This window comes from Macrobrachium rosenbergii, chromosome 13 (assembly GCF_040412425.1).
Source record: "Macrobrachium rosenbergii isolate ZJJX-2024 chromosome 13, ASM4041242v1, whole genome shotgun sequence".
Classification (NCBI taxonomy): domain Eukaryota; kingdom Metazoa; phylum Arthropoda; class Malacostraca; order Decapoda; family Palaemonidae; genus Macrobrachium; species Macrobrachium rosenbergii.
The window spans coordinates 10,171,970-10,196,216 of record NC_089753.1 but is presented as its reverse complement, the minus strand read 5'-3'; the positions used below and the strand labels follow the sequence as shown (position 1 = coordinate 10,196,216).

Here is a 24,247-nt window from a genome sequence, read left to right as displayed (position 1 = left end):
CGACGTATACTCACTTCATGAACCTATCATATGCAGGACTTACTGGATTTGTTTTTAATATATGTTTAATATGCAACCCAGTTTACTGTCAATGATCCTTGTTGCTTTCACTATTTTTGTCTATCCAAACCTCTTCATTGGATCTAACAGTATCCAACTTTGTCAAAGTCCAGGATAAACTCGTGTGTAAGTAAAGTAGACAACCGCACGAGGATATCGTTTATTAATATAATTTGTCGACCACACAATACAGAAATGGGTGTATATAATACGTTGATCTCCAGGGGCTAGTGCAAAACACGGCGTTCCAAGGCGCTGCCGCCCAGTCTAAAGAATTCTTTAGACCTTGCTACCGCCATGTTTAGTACTGGCACCTGGAGTAGGTGACCTATTTGGATACATACCGGTTTAATACCGTGACTCTTTGTTTGGTAATGATTTCTTTCTTCCGCCAGTTAAAATACAGCAGTTTACGAAAACGAGGATCTGAAGATATCAATCAAAGGAATTGCTCAAGGTTCAATCTTGTCAGGAAAAGAAACAAAAGAAGACCCACTCCATTCCAAACAAACAGGCGAATTACAGCATGGATGGATATGGCAAACAGATATCTTTGGTAAGTGCAATGAGGAACACTGAAAAGTAGGTTTTTTTCTGTAACATTTTATTATCAATAAAATCTAGAAATGTGATCTTATGTACATGGGTATTATACTACAGTAGCTGAAAGTAAGAGTACATTACAGTACATACAAATATAACAGGATTTTGAAAGTAAGTACAATGAGCAACCAATAATGATATGTAAATTTTTCATATACACTATATACATAAATCTGTAACAACTTTCACATCTAGTAGAAATCTAGCTGTTCGTTAAGTCAGCAATGAAAATTATATGTTAATACAAATAGTGAATACTATTTTAATAATTTACTCTTTTCTGCATACATGAATGTTTGATAATCAAGGGCTACTACCATGCCTAGTCTTACCAGTATAAATAAGGAAGCTAGATTGGATGATTTACAGATACTGTCTTTTATGGCTGTACAAAATAATGTACAAAACTTTTCTCAGCAAACAACAGCAGTTTCATACTATTGTTTTTCAATCTAAAATAGAAAATTATGTCAAGTGCCTGAGATTATTTACATACCAGGGTACACTGTTAAAAAAAAATTACATGGTATAAAAATAGCTTTACAAATTCATTTAAAGTTGTAATTTTATGTCATAAAAATATAGCTATGTATTCACATAAGCCAGAGGGTTAAATTAAAGTAAGTATGTAGCAAAAACCAAAATAAGGCATGAGAAGTGGACTGGGGAAAACCAAGAAAAAAAAAACGGAGCTTGAAGAATTAGTGCAATAAAGACAATTAAGATCGCAGAGGAGAAATACCAACAAAAAGTAATGGAAAGAACATCTAAGAAAACCTTGAAGGTGAGGAAAGATTACAAATTTGGATAATAAATTTAGAAACTATTAAAAACGATTGATCATCTTGAATTCATTTTGCGCCACAGAAATTTATTCGGTATTAAAGTAACTAGGTTTAACTGCATTTTCTAATTATCAGAAAGTGTCTCAGAAAAAGATAAGGTATTTTACAATAAAGCCACAATTTATTTTAAATGAAATCAAGAAAGCTTTATGAAGATTTCAAGAAACAATATTTCCACATTTTCCATGACATCATAAAGTAGTGAGTGCATTAGTCTCTTCAAGTGCAGTTTCCTTAAGTACAACAAAGATTGAGGAAGAGTTAGCACAGCCATGTATTTCTTGTTTACAGAGAAAAACCTTGTTTTCACATATTATAGTGGCAGAGTTGAAGGAAGCTATTTAAAATATTCACTGTACATTATATATATATATATCTTAATTATCTTTATAACAACAACCTTTCATAAGGGGGTATATACATAATAAAGTTATCTCTGAGAATGTATTAAAAAATATATTTATATATACATAAGATTATTTAAGGACGGAGTACTATTACTACTACACGTAGTATTTTACAGTACAGTATTATAAATGTATGTACTAATCCATAAGCTTAAATGGCACTAGTGTTTAAACACTTTTCAACTAGTTTTTGCTGTACCATAAATACAAGAACATATCAGTGTTAAAAACTGATTCTAGCTTTATTAAGTGATATAATAAGTTTTTAGAATCAAAGAGCATTTATAAATTAGAGTATCTGCACCTGAAATTTTCCAGTAATCAGTCACTGTTGCAAGAGATTTAAAAAATATCTAAACAGTGTTATGTGCATAGAAAAATACTAATACCCTGACCTTCATGGCCACAGCATGTTAGCACTAAAAGAAAGCATTGTTTTGGCTACCCATATGGTTATGACTGGTTTGAGTATTTTTACATTCTCAGGTCAGCATTCAGTTTGTGCATGCTGTTGTCATGGCAATCTGCAGTTGAACTACAACTGCTTTTAAATTTTAAAAAGTCAAACTTCAAAGCTTGTAAACTGTGAGAGAGAGAGAGAAATTGGAGGAACATGAAGTGCAGATAAAATAGTTATTAGGTGCATTAAATCAATTGCAGATAAGTGCAAGGAAGTACGAATGCCACAAACTTTTGTTGTCATAATCCTCCCACAGCACCCTTTCATATGATTCTGGAGAGATCAAATGTTTCCTGGATTAGATCACAAGCCATATCTTTAAATCTGTCTACTAATTCAGGGAACACAGTGACAGCGCTTTACAGTAGTTGATAAGTCATCTTATAAAAACTGACAACATATCAGTCACATTACTGTACCTTGAATGATTTGTTCTAATCAGGGGAGAGACTAAAGGAAACAGATGAAAATTAATGTGTGTATGCATGGCTGCTGACACTGAAGGGAAGCTGCAAAGAACTTTATTACCTACCATACTGGTGCCTCTTTTGGCACTTGGGTTACATGGCTATAATGTTCCTAGGTAATTGAGTATGTTGATTTTGTATCAAAACATGACATTAGGGTAACTTAGTACAGTATGGTGATTTTTTAATCAAAATATGACATTGAGTCTAACGATGTTTCTAAAAACTCAGAAAGAATGCCACCTGGTGTAAAAATATCAATCTTCTTTTCTTATAGGAAATTATTGCTCAGGAATATATTTAAGTATATTATAAAATAAAACAGTTTCTTTCTTTAAACATACTAGAGAGAAACCCCTCTTGTACTATCACTATAACATTCTATGTTACAAAACTCAAATGTGTAACTAGATAAGTTTAAATGAATTCTTCAAACAATTTCTACTGTAATTTTGGATTGATAAGAAATAACTATAGTGTATTTTTTGAGAGTCCAAGTTTAGTTTATAGTATTGGGTAAAGAGACCTGTTTATTTTAAGAAGTCACCTTACAGAAATTGGTTTATGAAGTTTATAACTTAGATCAGCAGTAAATTTCCACATTGCTTGGGTTCCACAGGGTAGAATTCTGGGACCTTTGTTATTTTTATTCCTTATAATGTTACTCTTGATCTTGAAAATAAGATTCTAAAATAGCACAGTTACCAACCCTTGCTGCAGTTATTTTCTCTCCTTGATATTTTTCCACTATGCTGCACAAGAAATAAAGCTAAGGTGCTCCTTGAACATTCAAGATGTAAACCCCTTATTATGTAAGTAATACTGTATTTACCTATCATGGAAACCTGCATGAACTGATTGAGCCAATGAAGTTGTACCGCCACTGCCTGGCATTATAGAAAGTACAGCAAGTGGAATTTCCTATCAGGGAAATGTGGATGAACTGATGTGCCTAGGCAGTTGCATCATCACTGCCTGGCAGCACAGAAAGTACAGCAAGCAGAATTTTCCCTATCAGGGAAGCCTGCATAAACTGACAGCCAAGGCAGTCATATCATCACTGCCTGGCAGTATAGAAAGTACAGCAACAAGAATTTTCCTATCAGGGACACCTGCATGAACTGACTGAGCCAAGGCAGTTGTATCACCACTGCCTGGCAGTAAAGAAGTCCAGGATAAATCACTGCCCCCTAGAAAGTACAGACACTTCAGATGGGGTTGGGTGGACTCTATCAGTGTCCCTTCAATACAAGATTGCTGCTTGGGAAAGGCAAGATCCTCAGTATCAGTGACCTCTCTCCTTTGAGGACGAACAGCTGCTACACCATAAAAAAATTTCCCTTTTGGGGCAAAAGTGTATCCTTTCCTATATTATAAAGCTCATTTGGATGCTAATGCGTAACTTGATCATACTGTATACTTTGCAAAATTGAAGGTTTACATGTTAAACTCAATAACCCAATGATTGACAACATGAAACAAAGGACCATGTAGTGGCTATGCCTTCAGTTTTTATGATAATGATGCTAGATTGATTCAATAGAAGATATGGTATCACTGGAATTTATGGTACATCTTCACTCTTGTGAGTCAATCCCAACTAGAGTGACTGATTACATAAGTACTGTACTAGTAGCAAATGCTGGAAAATAAAGGAGGTAATAATATAAATGTAAAGAAAGAAAGAAAAGGTGTTAATTCCATAGAGAGTCAAGAATTAATTAAATACCTATCATGGCTCTCTCTCTCTCTCTCTCTCTCTCTCTCTCTCTCTCTCTCTCTCTCTCTCTCTCTCTCTCTCTCTCATAAATCTTACATTTCTAAGATGTTTCTTTTTACTTCAGCCCAGTTTGTAAAATATGATTAGACTGTAATGAAATCTGATTATGCAGTATATCACACAGAGTATGCTGGAATACAACCATAAACAACACATGCTTTATAGGAAAAGCTTCATTTGCTCACTGATGTGCTTGTCCTGAATTATGCAGAGGTCTCTTAAACATAACCCTCTGATTATCAACTCCAAACCTTTTGCAAAACCTACAAAAGATATCTTGTTGAAGTATCAATAATATGCTAATTTGTAAAATTACCTTCGTACACTGTCCATTGATTAGGAATGAATGTCAATGCATGAGTGAGAGATTTGTTCTGCAGCTAATAGCTTTTATCAGTATACATCTTATGCTATTTCCCATTTGGCCTGGGACCCTTGTTACTGTAAGGCTTCAAGGAATTACCCATAGTACCCGGACCTTTATCATATGGATTCATTGGCTTCAAGCCATAGGCCTCCTGTCACATGCCTGACTCAGCTATTCCTTCATCATCTGAAAGAGAAAGAAATATTCTTATTTTGCTGAATTAGTGATCAAAGCATTTTAGTTCATTATATGAAACAGGTTTAGATTTATAAGAAAAGTTATTTCTGGGTACCTCTAAACCTAAAATAGCTTAAAAAGTAATTCAAGGTAGAAATATCATGGGACTACAAAATGAAAAATCAGATTTAGGAAAAATATGCATGCAGCAAATTATACACAATACATACAAATTCACACTTCAGTCAGTATACAGTGAACCTTGTCTTTGTTTGTTCCACCAGGGAATCTGAGTGATGAATTTTTAGTGACATGCCTGCACTTCTTTTTTGTCAGGGCTAATTCTTATACTATATACAGTACAGTGTACAGTAGCTGTATGTGGTACAATTTTATGTACAATATTCAGGCACCTCAACCAGAAAGCAATTAAACATCCTAATTCCAAAGTGACTTGGTTATAAATTAAAAACAGGTTATCACTTGTACTGTCTATAGCCGTTTATAACTCCTTACTATCTGTAACAAAACACTACTTGACTCTGTTGTTTGAATGTATCAAATTACTGTAATATTAGAAATTTTAATAGTCAGGGGTCACAGGCTTTTCTAATCTTTGTAACACTTATGCATGATTAGTACATAATTTTATATCCCAAATTAGCTCCTAAAATCAAAACAGTAACTTATTTTCAAACCAAGCCAAACTTTGTTTCATCACTACCAAATTATTGTACATATATATACCAATACTGTACTGTATTCATGTCCCAGATGTTGCCATGATCACCAGTCATTTGCTTGTCAGACAAAAGAAGAAGGTAGTCACACCATGCATGTGGCCTCTGAATCCTCAGATGTGTAATGTCCTAAAACCTCACTTGTCATGATCTTGCAACACTTTTAACTGCCACATTTTTCCTCATATGTTATTCATGGATAACCACTTTTCCAGTACTTATTACTAACTGATTTCCGTTTTTTTCTCATTTAAAATTATTTATATCAGCAAATTTTTACTTCAGTACTTTTTATAAGTGATAAAATAAAACATTATGCATTTATTAGGTGCTGTTCAGTCTTTGGTATTTTCTGTCAGGAAGGGTGCATTTTATCTTGTCAAAGAACAATCTTGGCCTTACAGAGTGAAGTTTCTTTTCAAAATTCTGGGAAGGAAGCCTCTACCACCAAAGTAAGGCACAACTCCAGCAAAGACAATTCTACTAATTGTGTTTTTGCTTACCGTACTTTTGGCTTCATTCTCAAACACTGTTGCTGATGTAAGCCTTCTAATGGAATGATTAGGAACCTACAAGAGGTATGACTGATCCATGGCCACCCATCATTTCTTCCTGCTCCTGGACAGCTACCTTGAAGGCTTTACAAAATCCATGACTGATCCTTACAAACACCAATAATGGAGGCAAGAGCATAGCACACACCAGTTCCTTTCTCTCCTTCCCTTGTCACACACAGTTAGTCAGTCATATCAGAGGATCTTTCAGTCAGTTCTTCATCATGCCCAACTGTCAAGAGTCAGTTGGGCTTGATGACAAACTGATTAAACGATTCTCTGAGATGATGACTAGTTATTTCGGAGGATCTTTCAATCAGTTCTTCAAAATAATTAGTAAGTCATTTCAGAAAGTCTTTCAATCAGTTCTTCAAAATAATTAGTAAGACATTTCAGAGGATCTTTCAATCAGTTCTTCATCATACCTAACTGAAGAGTTAGTTCTGGGGTTAGTTAGCTATATTCTTTGATGTGGGTAATTTTACTGGATGGTATCACCATGGCTAAAAGCAGGGTGCTTTGGTAAGCTGTTCATCCATTCTTCAATTAGAGAGATTATCTATCTTCTAGCAAAATTCTTCTTAAATAAAATAAGATGTAATGGCCCAGTTAGAAGATGACATCAACGATGCTCAAGTCAATTATGTTTTTCATAAGGAAGCACAACATCACTATTAATTCAGTAGTCAACACACAGTCAAAGAATCGAATGGCTGATTCTGTCTCATCTTGATAGTGTCAATATCAGAGACTGAAAGGCATACCTTCAATAAGTTCTTATCCTATTACTTTTTCTGGGAGGACTCCATCTGAGCTTCAGCAGTCATTTTCAGCTTGAGGAGGTGGGGGGGGGGGAAATAGCTGATGACAAAGCACCATGGTAGAGGATTTGGGTGCGGTGTGAATATTTTCCTTCTTGATGGTTCATATGATGGTAGGGACCTGTCCCTTGGAATGCTGAATATTGTAGAAGACCAGAATAATTATACAGGTAGTATTTTTCATGTTCCTTAACCAATTTCCCTATCTGGAGACATGTCTACTCCTTACACTCTCATTGCAGTCCATGAACTTTGGAGCATACAGCTAGAGCTCTGAGAGGTTCCAAAGTTTGCATTAAAAAGTTGTTGTTTTGACAACCTAGAGGCAGGAGGTCCACAGAAATACAAAAGAGAACATCTGACTTCTACAGTCATATGTTTATGGTAGCAATGGCAACAGTAAGTTGTGGAGACTTTTACTCATCTTCTGTGGTAAGCTGATTGATTTCATATGCCTTACCCCTCCAGAATGGAGAAAATGGAGTCAGTGTAAGGTTCCATTAACAAAACATCTTTATTTTCACAAATAAAAAGTTTTGCATTTAGAGGCCTCTATTCTGGGTGATAACAGCTCCATGAGGTGTTATGAATTCTTGGCACTAGTGACAGCATGTTTCATTGGTATGGGCTGTAAGATACTTGTCAACGCATAGACTTCTTGATCATTATGAACTCAATTAAATGCCAGTTTCATATATTTTGCACAGCAAAGCTAATATGACAGGAGAGGGTTTATTTGCATGTTAAAAATTCACTGATCAACTAATTTTTCTAATTATTAAATCATCCAAAAAAAGCTATTCTATAACTTTCTTCCATGTAACTTTAAACCTTATGAAAAGCATAAGATTACGGTGATTGCAGTAATAGCAAAGGTTTTCAGATGATTTCTGGATTTCTTTCATCAGACCTCACACTCTAGCTGAGGCAAGTTAGATGAATCTTACCTTATATGAAAGCCAGATAACTTATGTGGTCATCCATAGAAACAGAGCTACTTTGCCATCTTTTATTTCTGTGGTCCGGAAAACTTCCTGTCCTAAAGCCAAGTGGTATCAGTACTGGGTTGGCCACTTTGGTTCATGTAAACCCTCTGAGGCATAGTGAACAGGGACTGTGGAAAGGCTGCCCAGTTGTAGCTGCAGAAGGTTGCCTTACTACATTCATAATGACAGGATCTCAGTCAACCCTTTAATGGGAGTTCTACCTGTCCCTTTCTAAACTGAAATTTTCAAGTTCTGGCACACTCAGTCAAGGAGTGGCTGCACATCAACTGCTATGTCGAGTGATGAGATCCTGGATGTTACAGGATGGGATGGAATAAAGTGTCATTTTCCCCAGCTTAAGGCATTGTAAAGCACCAAGCATTCAATCTGGTCTTGGCAGGAGGATCCATAAGTATGATTACCAGGAACTCAATAACAGGAACATACATGAGGTACTAGGACAGCACTTCATCTGCCACTTTTTGTTGGTTTGCAGTCAATTTTATTCAAACCTAGCCAAGATATTCAGGGTTGGCATAATCCCAAGGTACATTCCATGGAGCAAAATTGTTGCCTGGCAGTCTCAACACAGAAGTAAAATCCTACTGTCAAATTGGTCTCATGGTTCTGCATGGCTCTTTGACAGTTGTAGGGCATAACCTTTGTAGATAACTTTGTGGCAAACCTAAACCACAAATTTTTCTGGTGTTGTTCACCCCAGTTGGACATAGCATCTTGGATGAAAGATGATACTTAAGGTGCTACAGCCTTGGACTGATCTTCTTGCTTTCACATTTTCCCAGCTTGTTTCGTTTGTGTGCGTACTAGAGAGGCTCTGCACTTCTAGGTATTTGAGGATAGTGATAAGAGGGAGTTGGAGTAGTCCAACAGCCAGATGGAATAAAGGAAGTGGAATGGAGGTAAAGTGAAAGGCTAAAAAGTGGGTACAGCTAGGGGTTGAAGGGATGCCACAGACAATCTTTACTGAAGCAATCTATGAAGATGGTATGACTATCTGGTACTTCGCCTGTGACAAGGATAACATAATGCGGTGGGGTGATAGAGTAGGCATTGTGATGACTGTTAAGTGTGAGTAAGTTACTGACCTTCTGACAAAATGTCAGAAGAATCATAAGGATCACCATTTTTCAAAGTTGGAGAAGGCGGAGTGGGGAAAGATAACAAAGGTTGGATAACATCAAGAGCAGACAATGTTGATGGCTGGGGCTTGTTGATAATGGAAACTGGGTTTATTTTTCCCACCTTTTGGAAGAGCCTTGTGATGGAAAATATTTGCTTTCACTTGTTCAGTTCTACAAATATAAGCTGGAGAGGTTTGAATGCTTATGTATCATGTGTGTCACTTTAATACTGTGTTGTATTGTGGGATCATAAGCCATTATTTTCTCCTGTACATTATTTGACAACCGAAACACTTTGCCCAACTTTTCAAGTGTCTACTTCTTTAGTTCTTCTTCAGTTTCTATGACTTGACAAGGTCTTCCAACTCCTAAATCAAAACTTCATGATTCATGATATTCTTTTATGTGATTTTTCATATCCTATCATAAGAGTGAATCTTCACCATCAACTTGTCTTGCTGCTCAGATTATTTTCTTCACCTCTTCATCAATACCTGGAAAGCCTTTGAAATTATAGAAGACTTCCTTCCACAAATTCTTCCAGTGTATATTCAAGAACTTCTGGCTTTAATTTATGTGTTGCTCCTTTGATGAAAGTTATATCATCAGCAAATATGAATGGTTTTCAGCAATCAAAGATATCAGTGTTGGGGTCGGCACTGATTATTATTTGAAACAAATACATGCCAAGTGTATGACAGCAGCTTCTATGTCAGCAGATGCAGCCTCTCCAATAACTTTTACATTCTTCAGATTATACTAATTTATGAATGTATGTAACCATCTCTTGCTCATTGTGAATGGCCTAGTGTCTACCTTTGCTTTATACTTTTTCAAAAAAATCCTCATAAAGGTTGCAACCTTTTGCTGTATCACATTGCTTTCAATGGAAATCCATTTCCATTCATATCTTCCATCTATAAATTTAATGCCTTTTCCAACCTCATTTAATATGTTTTATGCACAGTTGACATCACTTGTAGCCTGTGGTGTAACAGCAAAGGCAGCACAAAAGTTTTTTCTTATTTTCTAGCACTTCACAAACTGAAGACTTACTCTTTCCATATATTCTGGCAGCCTCTGCATACAATATTTCCATTTCAAAAACATCAAGAATTTTCATTTCCTCACTGCCATTGTCACCCCTTACACTTTAGGGTCACTATTGCAACAAATAAGGGCTTTCGAGTACAAAGACACTGATACACTGCAGCAATTAATGTGAACAGCAAAAATGCATGAGGCAAACTGTATGTAGGCAAACTTGGATTTGGGAAGACAGCAAGATTTGTTATAGAATGTATGGTCCTGGGATGGGGTGGCCTGATAGTTTTCATCATGTTACATTCTTTACTTGCTTGTTGAGCAGATGGAGACTCTTGTGGCATTCATTCTACTTCTGGTATTTTCTATCTGATTTGATTTTTTAAGATTGCAGTAGAGTGCAGATGTCAGAACCATGGACAAAAGGATGATTACTGTACCTTCATTTGCTATGTTACTCCTTGTATTAGTTGCAGAAAGTTATTTTTACATCTTCAAGGGATAGCAATTCATTTTCTTATAAATGAGATGATGAAACTCGTTCATCACTTGAAAAAGGAAGGTTCTCCACTGGGTAGCTCAAATCTCATTACCTTTTCTCTGGTTCCTTTATGAAGTTCCCTTAAAAATCACTTAGTATATAGTACTTTCTTTCTGGACCTCACTTTGACAGGATTCCCTCTGCTGGCATTGTCTTCTTACTTCTTACAGATGTGTCAGTGAGACATATACTATATCTAAGAGTGTAGGTAGATCATACATACTGATAGTAATTCAATGGTGGATTAGTCATTTATTCCCAACTTCATATGAAGATTCAAATGACTAGTGGTTGACGCTTACTGGTAAGAAACATTTCTGCTTCCTCTGTCCAGTGAGAGCTATCAGGCTCTACCTGCAGAGGACCAGATATTTAAGGGGTGATACTTTCATTTTGTTTCTTTCTACAAGAAGGAAGAGCCAACTTTAAAACACTTTGTCTCTTTTGGTTAAGGGAAACGTTTGGAGAACCTATAGTAATATGATCGATGGCAGAACAAAACAAGTAAGTGTGAAGAACTAGTTCGAATAATTTCTACTCCTGTTACTTAACACAAATAATCAAATTATGCACACATTCATACAGACAGTCACAGCAGGCCACATTACCAGTGGGGTAAGAAGTTGCCAGCACTGCCTTCCTGTGTTCACAAATTATGCATGGTGCAGCTGAGAAATGTGGCCTTCGGGGATTAATGGCTACAGTGTCTAATGTTGATGGTAAGGTAATCTCTCTATGTCTGCTATTAGACAACAGATCCTTTACTTTATCAAGCAGGCTAACCCTGACTCAGTCCCAAAAGTTCATGATATTAGAGCTGTGGCCACCTCCATTAATTACTTTCATTACATGAATTTCACGGATCTTACCAGGTACACCGGTTGGAAGTCACCCTTGGTTTTCAAACGTCACTATTTGAAATCCTTAGAAGCTCTTAAATTCTCAGCAGTCGCGGCAGGGAACGTTGTCCCTCCCTCTGGTTCCCTTTCTGATTCCTAGTCATTTCCTCCTCCACTGCCTCAGTTATCCCCTTACGGTCATTTCAGTCAGGCTTGCCTTGACTTCTCACCTGGCTGTGTTATCCATGTATTTGTCTAAATGACACATTTAAGTTACAAGGTTTTCAATATTGTATAGTTATTTTGTTTATGTATATTTTTCACATTGTCATGTTAATTTTAAGTTAACATCAGTTTCTTTTGTACATTATTGTTATTGTTACTAGTGATTAAATAATTTCTTTTTGGACCTTCGGTCTTCTGTCCCCCTTAGAATTTTTATCTCTTTAGTTCAAGAATAATGTTTATTTCTCTGTTAATTTTTCATCGGCTGACACGGGACCCGATCCAGAAAAGGGATTTTGACGAAGGAAAAATCTATTTCTGGAGAGGGGACTGTGTCCCCCGATGACCCACCTCCATCATGTGTCATGTCCCTCCCATAGTAAACATCATTCTGGTGGGGTGATGCTTTCATGGAATGCGGCTAGCGGTGTTTTGTGTGCTGTCCGCGGGTGGGGCATGGGTTTGTAACGGCACCTCCCTGTGGGACTTTTGACCTTGGGATCTCTATAGGATAAGGTTCCATGTTTTTGTAGTTCACCCTTTTCCATACACGACTCCATCTGATGGAGCTCGCTCTGGGGGTAGTAACTCCAGCATTTCATTTAGCTTTCTCTGGTATCTAGCAACGGAATTACCTAGAAATAAGTGCTGAATGGACTTTTTCATCGGGTGACACAGTCCCCTCTCCAGAAATAGATTTTTCCTTCGTCAAAATCCCTTTATTTTTCCAGTTTGGGAAGACTTGTGCCAATTATAAATGCCTTGCTTTACATTCCATAGTTTCTACTCAAGACTTAGCTCTTGACTCCTTACAGTTCCAGAGTATACCACTGGCTCCTACATGTACAGTATTTACAAATGCTCCCCACTCAGCATTTCCACTTCCCACCTAAATAGTAATTTGGACATAATATGATTAATCAGGTTAAGATGAAAAGAAACTACTGTAATTTTTATAGTACAAAACCAATGATCAGATGAGTGCCCTCCTTCCACTCCTCTGAATCTCACTGGCCTGATAGTTTCACAAAATGTGAGGTTATTGGCTGGTACATGCTTGAAAATCCAGAGGGTGATGAAACAAAAAGAAAGCTGATCCTGAGAATAATCCAGATACGAATATAGGCCAGCATATATAATTAATGGGGTTGTAAGAAAAACTTGTTTTATATCATAAAAAATAGTACTGTGCTTTGTTTTGTTGCATCTATTAATACATACTGCACATGTTCAGGCATACTTGTGCATAAAAAGGCCTCATACAAACAAAACATGCTAAATTTTGTATAATTAATACATTCTCATTTAACACCATGCATGTCAGTCCAGCATCAACAGAAATGTAATTTTCAAAAGACCAATGGTCCCTACAAATTTTAAAAAACGATTGATTAAAAAAGAAAAAAATCAGTCTTCATTTTGAAAACACTGTACATGCCTCATTCAACTATACAACAGGTCTAATTACTGTATAACCTTCCTCTGAAAAATCTTCTTGCCTTCATCATGTCCTGGGATTGTTTTAGCACCAAGACAATAAATGATGAATTGTAGCCTCATGGGTTTCCAAACTCTAATCCACATACTGAAGTGAGTCATTATTTACCAATTTTTCTGAGTGGGAAAAGGTATTTATGTCCTAATGCTACTCAACAGCACATATACAGGACAGTGACAATCTGTTTCCTGCTTTTCCAGAAAAGACCATGATAACTTGCGAAGTGGAGTCTTCCTGTTATCTTTACTCTAACCACAGGCTTCAGGTTAACCAGGTTTTAATGAAGAAGGGCCTTGCTTACTCATTTGGTACTCTCTTCCACAGAACTCATTAGGACCAACAATCTTGATTTTTTTTTAAGTTTAGTCAGACCATTAACAGTCTTATATTAGGTTAAACCAGATGATACAGCTTTCACTGTATTAGTCACTGTGCCAAGTACACAGGCCACATCAAAGATCTACTACTGACACTGGGTACCTATCCCAACAGAATAGGATGAGCAACGCATGTAGCTAAGACAGCAAAGCAATTAAGGTTGCCTGTTGGTGGACACAGTGGCCAGACTAAAGTTAAAGTTGATTTGTTTCAGTTCTCCACCACCTTAAGGTGCTCAGGCAAACGTCAGCCAGGTTAACCCCAACCCCCCACCACAGACCCCACACTGTGGCAGTAACTGACCATGATACATAGCCAGTGATTTTTCATCGCCTTGGAACCAAATGAAATAAAAAGGAACAAGATAGTAGAAGAGAGAAATTAATATCTAAATGAAATTTGGCATTAATCCCAGGATAAGAGGCGAGTGCTTAGCACTTTGATAGGTTATTCTTATCAGCCAGGAAGCAGTCTTATGCCCAGAATGGCTATGCCCAGAATGGCTGGGCATCAGCAACCCACTGTCTTCATGTCTAACTGATTTCCATTGTCAGTCACAGCAATGGAGAATATCAATATCCACGCTGGACTAATTTTCTGCAATTTGTGGATGTAATCATAAGTAACAAGACTGACTGAATTTCAGCCTGTTTAAAAATCAGATAATTTCCAGGGAAGATTTACAACATACAGATCTCAACATAGCTATCACTACTGGGAAGTGTCGTTAAATATACCTTAGTTTTACCAGACCACTGAGCTGATTAACAGCTCTCCTACGGCTGGCCCGAGGGATTAGACTTATTTTACGTGGCTAAGAACCAATTGGTTACTTAGCAACGGGACCTACAGCTTATTGTGGAATCCGAACCACATTATAGCGAGAAATGAATTTCTACAACCAGAAATAAATTCCTCTAACTCTTCATCAGCCGGCCGCGGGAATTGAACTACAGTCCATTGAGTGACAGTCTGAAGCTCAACCGATTCGGCCAACAAAGGGCTGGGGAAGTGTCGTAATGCCAAACATTATCTAAGCAGGTGAAAGACTGGGTGATTTTAGTTGAAGGAGTAACAAAAGTATCTACAGTAGCACTGCAAATATTTTGGAGTGGGAAACTTACTCCACACATTTGGTATTCTTAAAAGCCATCTTGCTATCCTTTGTAAACTCAGTTACTTTCCTCATACTTAGAAGGCACTTGTACAAATTTAAAACCAAAGTGGTGAAGTGGGCCATGAGAAAATGGGTAATTCATTGTTACTGTTGTAATGATATCCTTGTCCAAGAAGTAATGTGGTTGAGAAATTTTGTTGTGCATTAAAGAAATAATTTATTTCACAAAGGGGTCAAGAGATAAGGAAGCTTATGATGCTGCACCTGATTAGAAATTATTTACAGTTCTGGGATTACCCATTCTTGAAAGAAGTCCCAAAGTTGGTATTCATGATCTGCAGCAGGCTGGCTAGGAAAGACCTTTCAGACTCCTCTAGGATATGTTTATCTGTCAACATGTTAAATGCACCTAAGCCAGTTTTTGAATACTTTTTTGTAAGATAAAAAAACTAGATTTGGCAGCTGTAGAGATAAAAGAATAACTATGATAGTAACATCCACTGTCTCCAAGGCAGCTGAGCATAAGACAACCCAATCACATGAATACAAGGTAGTCTCATATCCAGTGGTGTTCTTGTGGCTTTTACAGGAACAACCAAGGGGTGTCCTTCTCAGCCTTTTTCCTTCTGATGGCATATCCATTATCTTAACCCCTGCAGTAGTGCTGTCAGTGCACCTCATGCGATGCACTGTAGGCATTACTTAAGATTCTTTGCAGTGTGCCTTCGGCCCCTAGCCGCAACCCCTTTTGTTCCTTTTACTGTACAGAACCTCCTTTCACATTCTCTTTCTTTCATCTTATTTTCCACCCTCTCCTAACAATTGATTCATGGTGCAACTGCGAGGTTTTCCTCCTGTTACACCTTTCAAACCTTCTACTGTCAATTTCCGTTTCAGCGCTGAATAACCTCATAGGTTCCAGTGCCTGGCTTTTGGCCTACATTCTATATTCAGTTCAATTCAATTCATTATCTTACCAGGAGACTTAATTGCTTTATTCCCCTGGGGATGAGTGAATATGAACAAAAATTATTTTACATTTTTGTTTTTGCACAGTAAACTTTTCAAGCTTTAGAATGAGACAGGTTGAAGGGTTATAGTAGTTATTACCACAATATTTGTGCATTTTATCAAACATTCATTTACAGTGGATGAGTGTAATTAATCATTTTAAAGTTCTGCATAGACTTCTTCCTCTCACTAGTAGTTTACTTGGAATTTTTTTCATATGTACACTTTATATTACATGCTACTACTTGGGAAAAAGCAATTTGACAATTTGAACCACACAGTGTTAATTAAGCATCACCCTTTACTATCTCATAACATTCAAAACAGCAAACTCCAAACGAAAAAATCCACCAAACTCTTGTCAGTTGAAATCAGTATGATTAATTTGTCTCAAAAACAAAATAAGCTTCTTGGTTATTACTATGATCATAACATATCTCAGCTGTATTCCATACTGATCCAATGAAGTTAGTTTTACACATGTTGTTTACCGCTTGTGAAACTGGGATGACATTTATGCTTGGTGTGTGAATGGTTTATGGCTTAATCCACATGAAAGACCTCATCTTTTCTTTGAGCCACGGCCAAACATCAGCAATCCATTAAACCCTGAACCATCAATTGCGGTTAGTATTAAGACTGTTTATAATAAATGCCAATAACTTTAAAAAATATATGAACCAAACTGAAAAATCTAGAAAATTAAAGGCTTCCTAAAATCTACACAAAAAAACTGTTAAGTACTGTATTGCACTGTACACACATGTGCAAGGTTAACAATATTTACTGCTATTTCTATGTTCTATATAATAAAACTGGTCTTATAATGGCAGAGCTTCTGTTGCTTATTTGAATAATGAACTAATGAATGGCAAACCATTCATGTCAGATATACAGTATTACCTGAAAGAAAATCTAACTGAGCTGATTTGCACTAAGACAATACGAGTGAGCAGGATTAAAATATTCCATTTACAATATACTACTATTAAATTTTTACAGTAAATAAATAACCAATAATGTAGGCATCCTGAGGAGAGGAAAATTACTGTAAATGTAAAGGTTATCAATTCAATGCATTGAAATGTCTTACCTTAAGAAACAAGGTATTACCTTGCACTGTATGTCATTATTCATCTATATGTAAGTCTGGTAAATACAGTGGCACCTCAACTCAATGGACAGTTGAGGGAGTCTGTCCCTCCTGGCAGATAATGAAATCCACTAAGTAATGTAGATTGGCATGTAGCCTATGCAATACAATGTCCTGGAGCAACTTACCTAGCTTATAGTGTCCAGCAGTTACATATAACAAACAGCCTGTCTTAATTAACTTGAAAAAAATCACCTAAGGAACTGTTTTAACACTTTTTATTAACAATGCTTTCCTATTCTTTAGTATACAAACAGACCAATTCACTTCTTTTAATCACATATCTTAGGACTTCGGAGTGCGTGCTTACACTAAAGAAAAATCACTTATAAAATTCATTTACGGAAATGTTTTTATACATTTGATTAAGGATGATTAGCAGTAGTATGGCCAGTTATTCTGAAATACAGGTACAGTACATATATGCTTCCAGTTACACTATTTAACTAAACTCTAAGAATTTCTGAGCATTTGACTGCCAGAAGAACAAAGACTGACACTTTCACTTTTAAATAGCATAACTACAACAATGTACAGCATGTACATTACATCATGTGACTATAGTATTATACAATTTAGTTACAACTTTTAAAACACGATAAAAAAGAACCCCACATACTTTATTTGCAAAACCAAAAGCTCAATAATACAAAGCTTTTTTTTGTAAGACTCAACAATGTATCCAGTAAGTAACAAAGTCCAATAAGTTGAGGTGCCAGTATATTAATAAATTCCTAAATATCTGAATTTACTGTCAGTACCGTAATCTAGAATATACCGTATTGGATTTAAAATGTCTTACTAGTTAGACTATTTTATAATTTCCAGATTTATGGTAGTGGTCTTATAATTACCCAGAAAACTACTGGGTGCTAGTTATCTTAAAAAGGTTAACAACCCCCCTTTAATTGTTTTGCCTTATATTTATCCACTTTTAAATTAATACTGGAAAGTTTAACTGAAAATACAGTTTCAAATTTTACACTATAAAGTACTGCTTGTTAGTTAAATTTTGTCTTCCTATACTAGTTTTCCCCTATCTCTGTGCCTTTTGTCTTCATTATAGAGTATTTCTCTATGAAAAATGAAAGAGAAAAATGTTTGGAGCATCATCTTGGAAATTAGGATCTCTGAGGGTTTACTTTAGTCTAAAAACATACTTGGTCAGTTCTTATATTACTTGGTTTTTTTTTCATAAAAATTATACAACACCTAATTACTTTCCATAGTTTCTGAAAAATTATGCAAAAGTCTCTTTATAGGTGTGCGTGCTAGGTTACAGCATACCACACTATTAATTTTACAATATTTTTGTGAGACCTGTGAGGACCATTTTTTCCATCATATGGTCCAGCTAAATGATTTTTTCTTAAATAAAACTGAAATTAAATTGAAAAAAGGTAAACAGACAAGCATTTTTGCTTTAAACCATTAATGGAACATCATAGTGTAAAAATAGAGGGGAATATTTAATAAAGTTTGTATCCCAAGTTGTACCTAACTTACGATTATCTTTACTACTCTCTTAAATTTACAGTAATCTTATTGTGAGGCTTAATCTTCTGCAGTATCACATACTGTAGTCAGATGGTGTGAGGTGTAGATAGGTGAAATATATAAACCAAAATGCAACTGAAACATGAATGTTTTCTATAGATTTATAGATGTTTCAGATGTTTAGGCATGTGAGGAACCTCACAGACATGAAAAATTCCTTGAAACCTTTGTACGTAATAAAAATTCTGACTTATTTTGAAATATATAGTAACTGTAATGTGTGAGGAAAGAAAATACCCAACTATACTTTAAACAGAAGCTAGTCTCTGAATCCATAGAAAGGCCTGAATATTGTATGTGTACTGTACTCTTCAAAATTTCTTTCAAGATTATCTTATAAATTTTTGGATACAACAATTAATTTCTAAGTACCTCAGAAATATAAAGGTAGTAAAATAACTAAAAGAAAACATGAAACCAGTTGAAAGGACAAGATTGGTTAATTTTTTGTTTCATCATAAGTAATGAATGCAAAAGTATGCTCTTACCATCAAAACCTGGATTATCATGAATTTCAGCTGGTGGATGATCATGCTCCCTGTTTTGTAAGACAGCTAAAAGACACTGATGAATGCAAATATATTGCTGTTCTGTTTGTACCATCCATACCCGCTCTCTTCTCATTTCATAGACAATTCCAAAAATGTCTACGTAGTCATACTGGCGAATACTGAAGAGTAATCTGTCAAGTGCTATGAAAGTACCTGATCGACCAACTCCAGCACTGGAAATAACCAAACAGAGAGAGCTGTGAATGAATGGTGAAGTTATGTAATAAACTGAAAGTTTTTCGTTTAAGAATCAATCAACCACCTGCCCCATGCACTAAATGTGTAAATCAGATAATGAATGAATGAAAGCCACTGGTCTTCCTCAGGTTTGAAAGATAACAAGGTAGCTTTATGTCTTATCTTTCCTTGCTATTTTAAATGGAAAATCTTGGGTTTAATGTCAGTTGTACAAACTAATTTTTGGGTCTGTGGATCAGTTAAGTGCTTAAAACTTTCAGCAATTTAGAAATAATGATGAATATGTTTAACCTATGATTTATACTATGCTGGTGTTTTGGTGATTAGCAGCCTTACTGAGTACAGTGATATACTTATAACGTACCTGCAATGCACCACAACAGGTTTTTGATCAGGTCCAACCCGTTCTCTGAAAGCCCGTACAAATCTAACTAAAGTTTGTGGAGGTTCAGGGACCCCAAAGTCAGGCCATGTTGTGAAATGGAAGTGCCGAACTACTCGATACACATCACCCTGTGAAGATATGCACATGATTACACCGTATATCCCAAATTCTCTCTATGCACTAGTAAATGAAGGAAACAATTTTCTAAATTAAAATCTGTATAAATTAGTAATTCAAAATGAATATCTGTATTATCTACTACAGCACAATGCATAGTTTGGTAACTGTGATATAACCATACCTTACAGACATTGAATTCCGATATATTCCAGTCTCGGAAATGTCTCTCATTTATAATTGTGACGTGGATATCGCCATAACAAACTGGCTGCATGTCATATGGCCAGTAATGATCACATTTTTCTCTACCCTGAAAAAAAATTGAGTAAAGTCCTTTACTATCCTTGATTCCTTAGGAAAGTATGTTTAACATTTCTAAGAGGATTTGTAAATCAAATTTTCATAATATATACAGCAAATACAGTATATTATATGATGTATAGGGTAAATTTCTATACAGTACTGTATATGCTTACCAAAGTTGTGAAATACCCTCAAGAATTACCATACCTTTTCAATGCACCGTGTTAGCATTACTATTGCTCGTGAATTACTCTCCCAAACCATTCTCCAGAAGTCATCACGAGTTGAGGGTAGAGGACCTTGTGTCACAATAAACTCACGAGGTGAATTGTGACCCTACCAATCATAAATTGAGTAAGATTATTTTTCTAATAAATTTATATCCACGAAATATTTACAGAAAAGTAAAAAGTATTTTTCAATACAGTAGCGCACTGAGATAACGAACTGTGGTATATCTTACTTACGGATATATTGGTGTGAATTGGAAGTACAGTATCAATTTGAGGGTTTTCGTTTCCGTATCGAGTGCTGAACTATTTTTTCAGATCAGGTGCCAAAAGGGAGTTTGAGTGAGGGAGAAAGTGCATCACCCATGCTCACCCATGCTGGTGGGTACACCACTCACTTACCAGCATCCCTTGCGTTAACACTTCAGACTCGCGCTCGCTTTGTTATCTCAACCCTTTCTGTACAGCATGTGGTGTTTGTTCACTTTTTTGTGATCATTATAGTGATTTGTGCAATGGCTCCTCCCCAAGAAAAGCATTCAAGGAAGCGTTTAAGCATCCAGGAAAAGCTGGATGCTATTACAAAAGTAGAAAGTGGTTGGTCTCAGAAAAAAGTGGCTGAACATTATGGTATCGGTGCACAGACAATATCTGACATTATGAGAGTTAAAGGTAAACTTGCAGCATTTAAGAGTAAAGGCTATGATATTGAAAATGGAGGGGCCAAAGCTGGTGCTTCTCGAAAATCTATGAGGGTATCAGACAAACTTGAGGAAATGGTACTGAAATGGTACAGTACATGCAGCAATGTACAGCAGGAATCAGCATCGGTGCTGAACAGTTCATTGAGGCTGCTAAGAAATTGAGCGTTCATGCTGGACTAAAAGAATTGATTAGCTGGACTTTTTGCTTTAAATGCAGGCATGGCATAGGTCAAAAAGTAAAAGTTTCAGGAGAAACACTGTCTGCTGATGAAGATGCTACTGCAAAATTCAGAAAAAAGATTTGCCAGTTGATTGAGGATGAAGGCTTGCTGCTATCTCAAGTTTATAACGCTGACAAGACTGGCCTTTATTTCAGGAAGATGCCTGATCATACATATGCTATATGAGAAGAAAAGAGGGCAAAAGGCCACAAGATAAGTAAAGAAAGAATTTCCATCCTTTGTTGTGTGAATGGTGACAGGATGCACCGACTCAAGCCTTTGTGTGTCGGCAAGGCAAGACAGCCACAGTGCTTCCAAAACATCAACATGAATGACCTGCCAGTTCTGTATGATTTTTCGAAGGCTGCTTGGTTCACCGTACATATCTTTAAGCATCGGTTCTTCAATTATTTCATCCCTGCTGCCATCAACTACCAAGAAGACCCTTAAGATTTCCCGGGAATGTGTTCATGCCCTACTGATCCTCAATAATGCACCAGCTCATCATGACATAAAAGAATTGGTCAGTGAAGATGGCCAGGTTCATTGTCTTTTTCTTCCTCCAAATACTACATCTCTGATCCAACCAATGGATCAGGGAATAACTGTGGCACCAAAGAGGCTCTATACCGGCCTCTTCCTGAAGGGGGTGCTCTGTGTGATGGAGGGTGCTGAAGAAACAAGAGGACACCGGATTCTTGCCAATATGAAGACTTTCAAACTTCACTCAGCTTTCCATAATTGGGTGAAGGCATGGGATATTGTGAAAGTATCCACTCTGCAAAATGGCTGGCATAAACTGCTGAAGAACAAAGATTCCATCATCGATTTTCAGGGTGTCGAGAAATTACGTTCTCTCCATTTTCTGAACCATTGTAGATGGAGTTCAGAAAAATTTATTGGTGTTCAGTTGTTTATTATACCAAATATCTGAATGTTTTCAGATTGTCATGTTGTATGTCTATGTATTATTTATGTTTATGTATTTGTATATTCATGAGTGAAAGTTTTCATTTTCCTTTGTAAAGGAAATGCGATTACCTTGATACTCCCTCTTAGTATTTATAACTAGCAATTATCCCTTCTTATCGTTGTTGGAATAGTTACGCATACGCCCACCAGTCTTACCTTTATGCTTTTTTTGACAGGAAGCAAGAGAGACGGTCGAGAGCTCCGGTGTGAAAGGGGGAGTATCCGTGTTCCTTTGGAGGTTGTCTTAAGTGTATATTAAGACCCAAAGGGATCTATCGGAAGAATTTGCGACCTTTTTATTGTGATGGTTTGTTATTGTGTTAAATTTACCGTAACTGTAATATGTGTAATTTGGATTAACCTTTAGTTTAACGTAAGTTGTTTATTGCTAGACAGCCCACGGTGATTCAGTTGTTGTGATTCAGTTGTTGTTTATTAGTAATTTAATTAATTTGATGTGTTAAATATTCGTTTCTTGTATTAAATTGTTAAATTTTACATAGTGATTGATTCCGAGACCCCTTTCCTTTTCCCCTGTGAATCAGTTAAGTAAGGCCAGTACCGAATTAGGTACGCATTATGCTTGGGTAGGAATTGCTCCCCAAGGTGATCTGCAACAGATCTATCAAGTCTCCCTAAACTAAGGGTGTTCGAGTTTTATAGTTCAGAGAGGGAGGAACAGGCCGATAAAACTCAATTGAGTGTAGTAGTCTGCATATCGAGTAATAATTTCCCACACCCTTAGATAGTGGTCCTTCGAACCGGATACCATTAGTTTAGTAAATAGTTAGTTCTCAACATTCTTGTTTTAGTCGCTCGTGAATCCATCGCTATAGTTTTTTTTTTCCGCAAGTTCTTCCGATGGTGAAATGGTATTTGCATTTACCTGGTTTCATTATCATATTTATGACGGTGTTTTGTGCTTATGCTAAGTGGGTTTGATAACCTTAACCAGCAGCTACCAGTCCCCATGATTTGAGGTTCAGATAATCATTGTGTGTAACATGTTTTAGGATTTTATTCCATTTGCGCCATTATCACTGTGTATTGTGGTGTATTTGTATTTCAGGATTCGGTATATCAATGTGTATTGTGGTGTTATATTTCAGGGTTAACATTGAATATTTAAGTGTTAACAATATTTTCCTGTCGTCAGTGATTTGGTTGTAGTTTTATTGTCATGGCTACAGAGACAGAAGCGCTAGGTGCAAATTTGCATGCTGATACACTCATTCAGACAGTGTATGATGATGCTGTCCATCATGTTATAGAGATAGGAAGTGAGATAGAGCAGTACTTGGCAGGCACAGGTGAACCTGCTCTTGAAATTCTTCAGAATTATAGTAGTGACCTGCAAGGTGCTTTGCAGAATCTGGAGAATACTTGGCTTCATTATCAGTCAGTGTTGACTAGAAATCCTGATTTATTGGGTCCCAAATTACGAGACTATAGAGCTGCTGGTCGCAATGCTAGGAAAATCAGAAATGATTTATCTGCTGAAATTAATGAGAAAACCCTGTCTAAGGTTAGTGATACAGGTATTTCTCCTAATAAGGGGAATGGTGCACTTCCCTTGCCAAGGTTACCACATATAAAGATACCAGATTTTGATGGTAAGTATCAGGAATGGCCAGCATTTTGGGATTTGTACAGTAGTGTCATTCATAACTGTACTGATATAACCAGTGTTTTGAAGTTCAGTATTTTAAGGTCTAGTCTCAAAGGTAATGCTTTTAGGGTCATAGAAGGTCTTAGTATTACTAATCAGAATTATGATGTGGCTATACAGAT

General features: G+C 36.5%; 1 protein-coding gene across 2 annotated transcripts in view; it reads right to left on the bottom strand.

Annotated features, from left to right (window-relative positions):
• Positions 1–4,631: 4,631 nt before the first annotated feature.
• Positions 4,632–24,247, bottom strand: part of LOC136844889 (tyrosine-protein phosphatase 10D-like) — a 190,686-nt gene continuing 171,070 nt past the window's right edge. For both annotated transcript variants that reach the window (XM_067114178.1, XM_067114179.1), the window contains 5 exons: positions 20,537–20,665; positions 20,208–20,336; positions 19,886–20,034; positions 19,261–19,496; positions 4,632–5,175 (listed from right to left, as the gene is read on the bottom strand). In XM_067114178.1, coding sequence (XP_066970279.1) covers positions 5,144–5,175; positions 19,261–19,496; positions 19,886–20,034; positions 20,208–20,336; positions 20,537–20,665 — 675 coding nt within the window. In that variant the 3' untranslated portion in view covers positions 4,632–5,143. The remainder of the gene's footprint in view (positions 5,176–19,260; positions 19,497–19,885; positions 20,035–20,207; positions 20,337–20,536; positions 20,666–24,247) is intronic.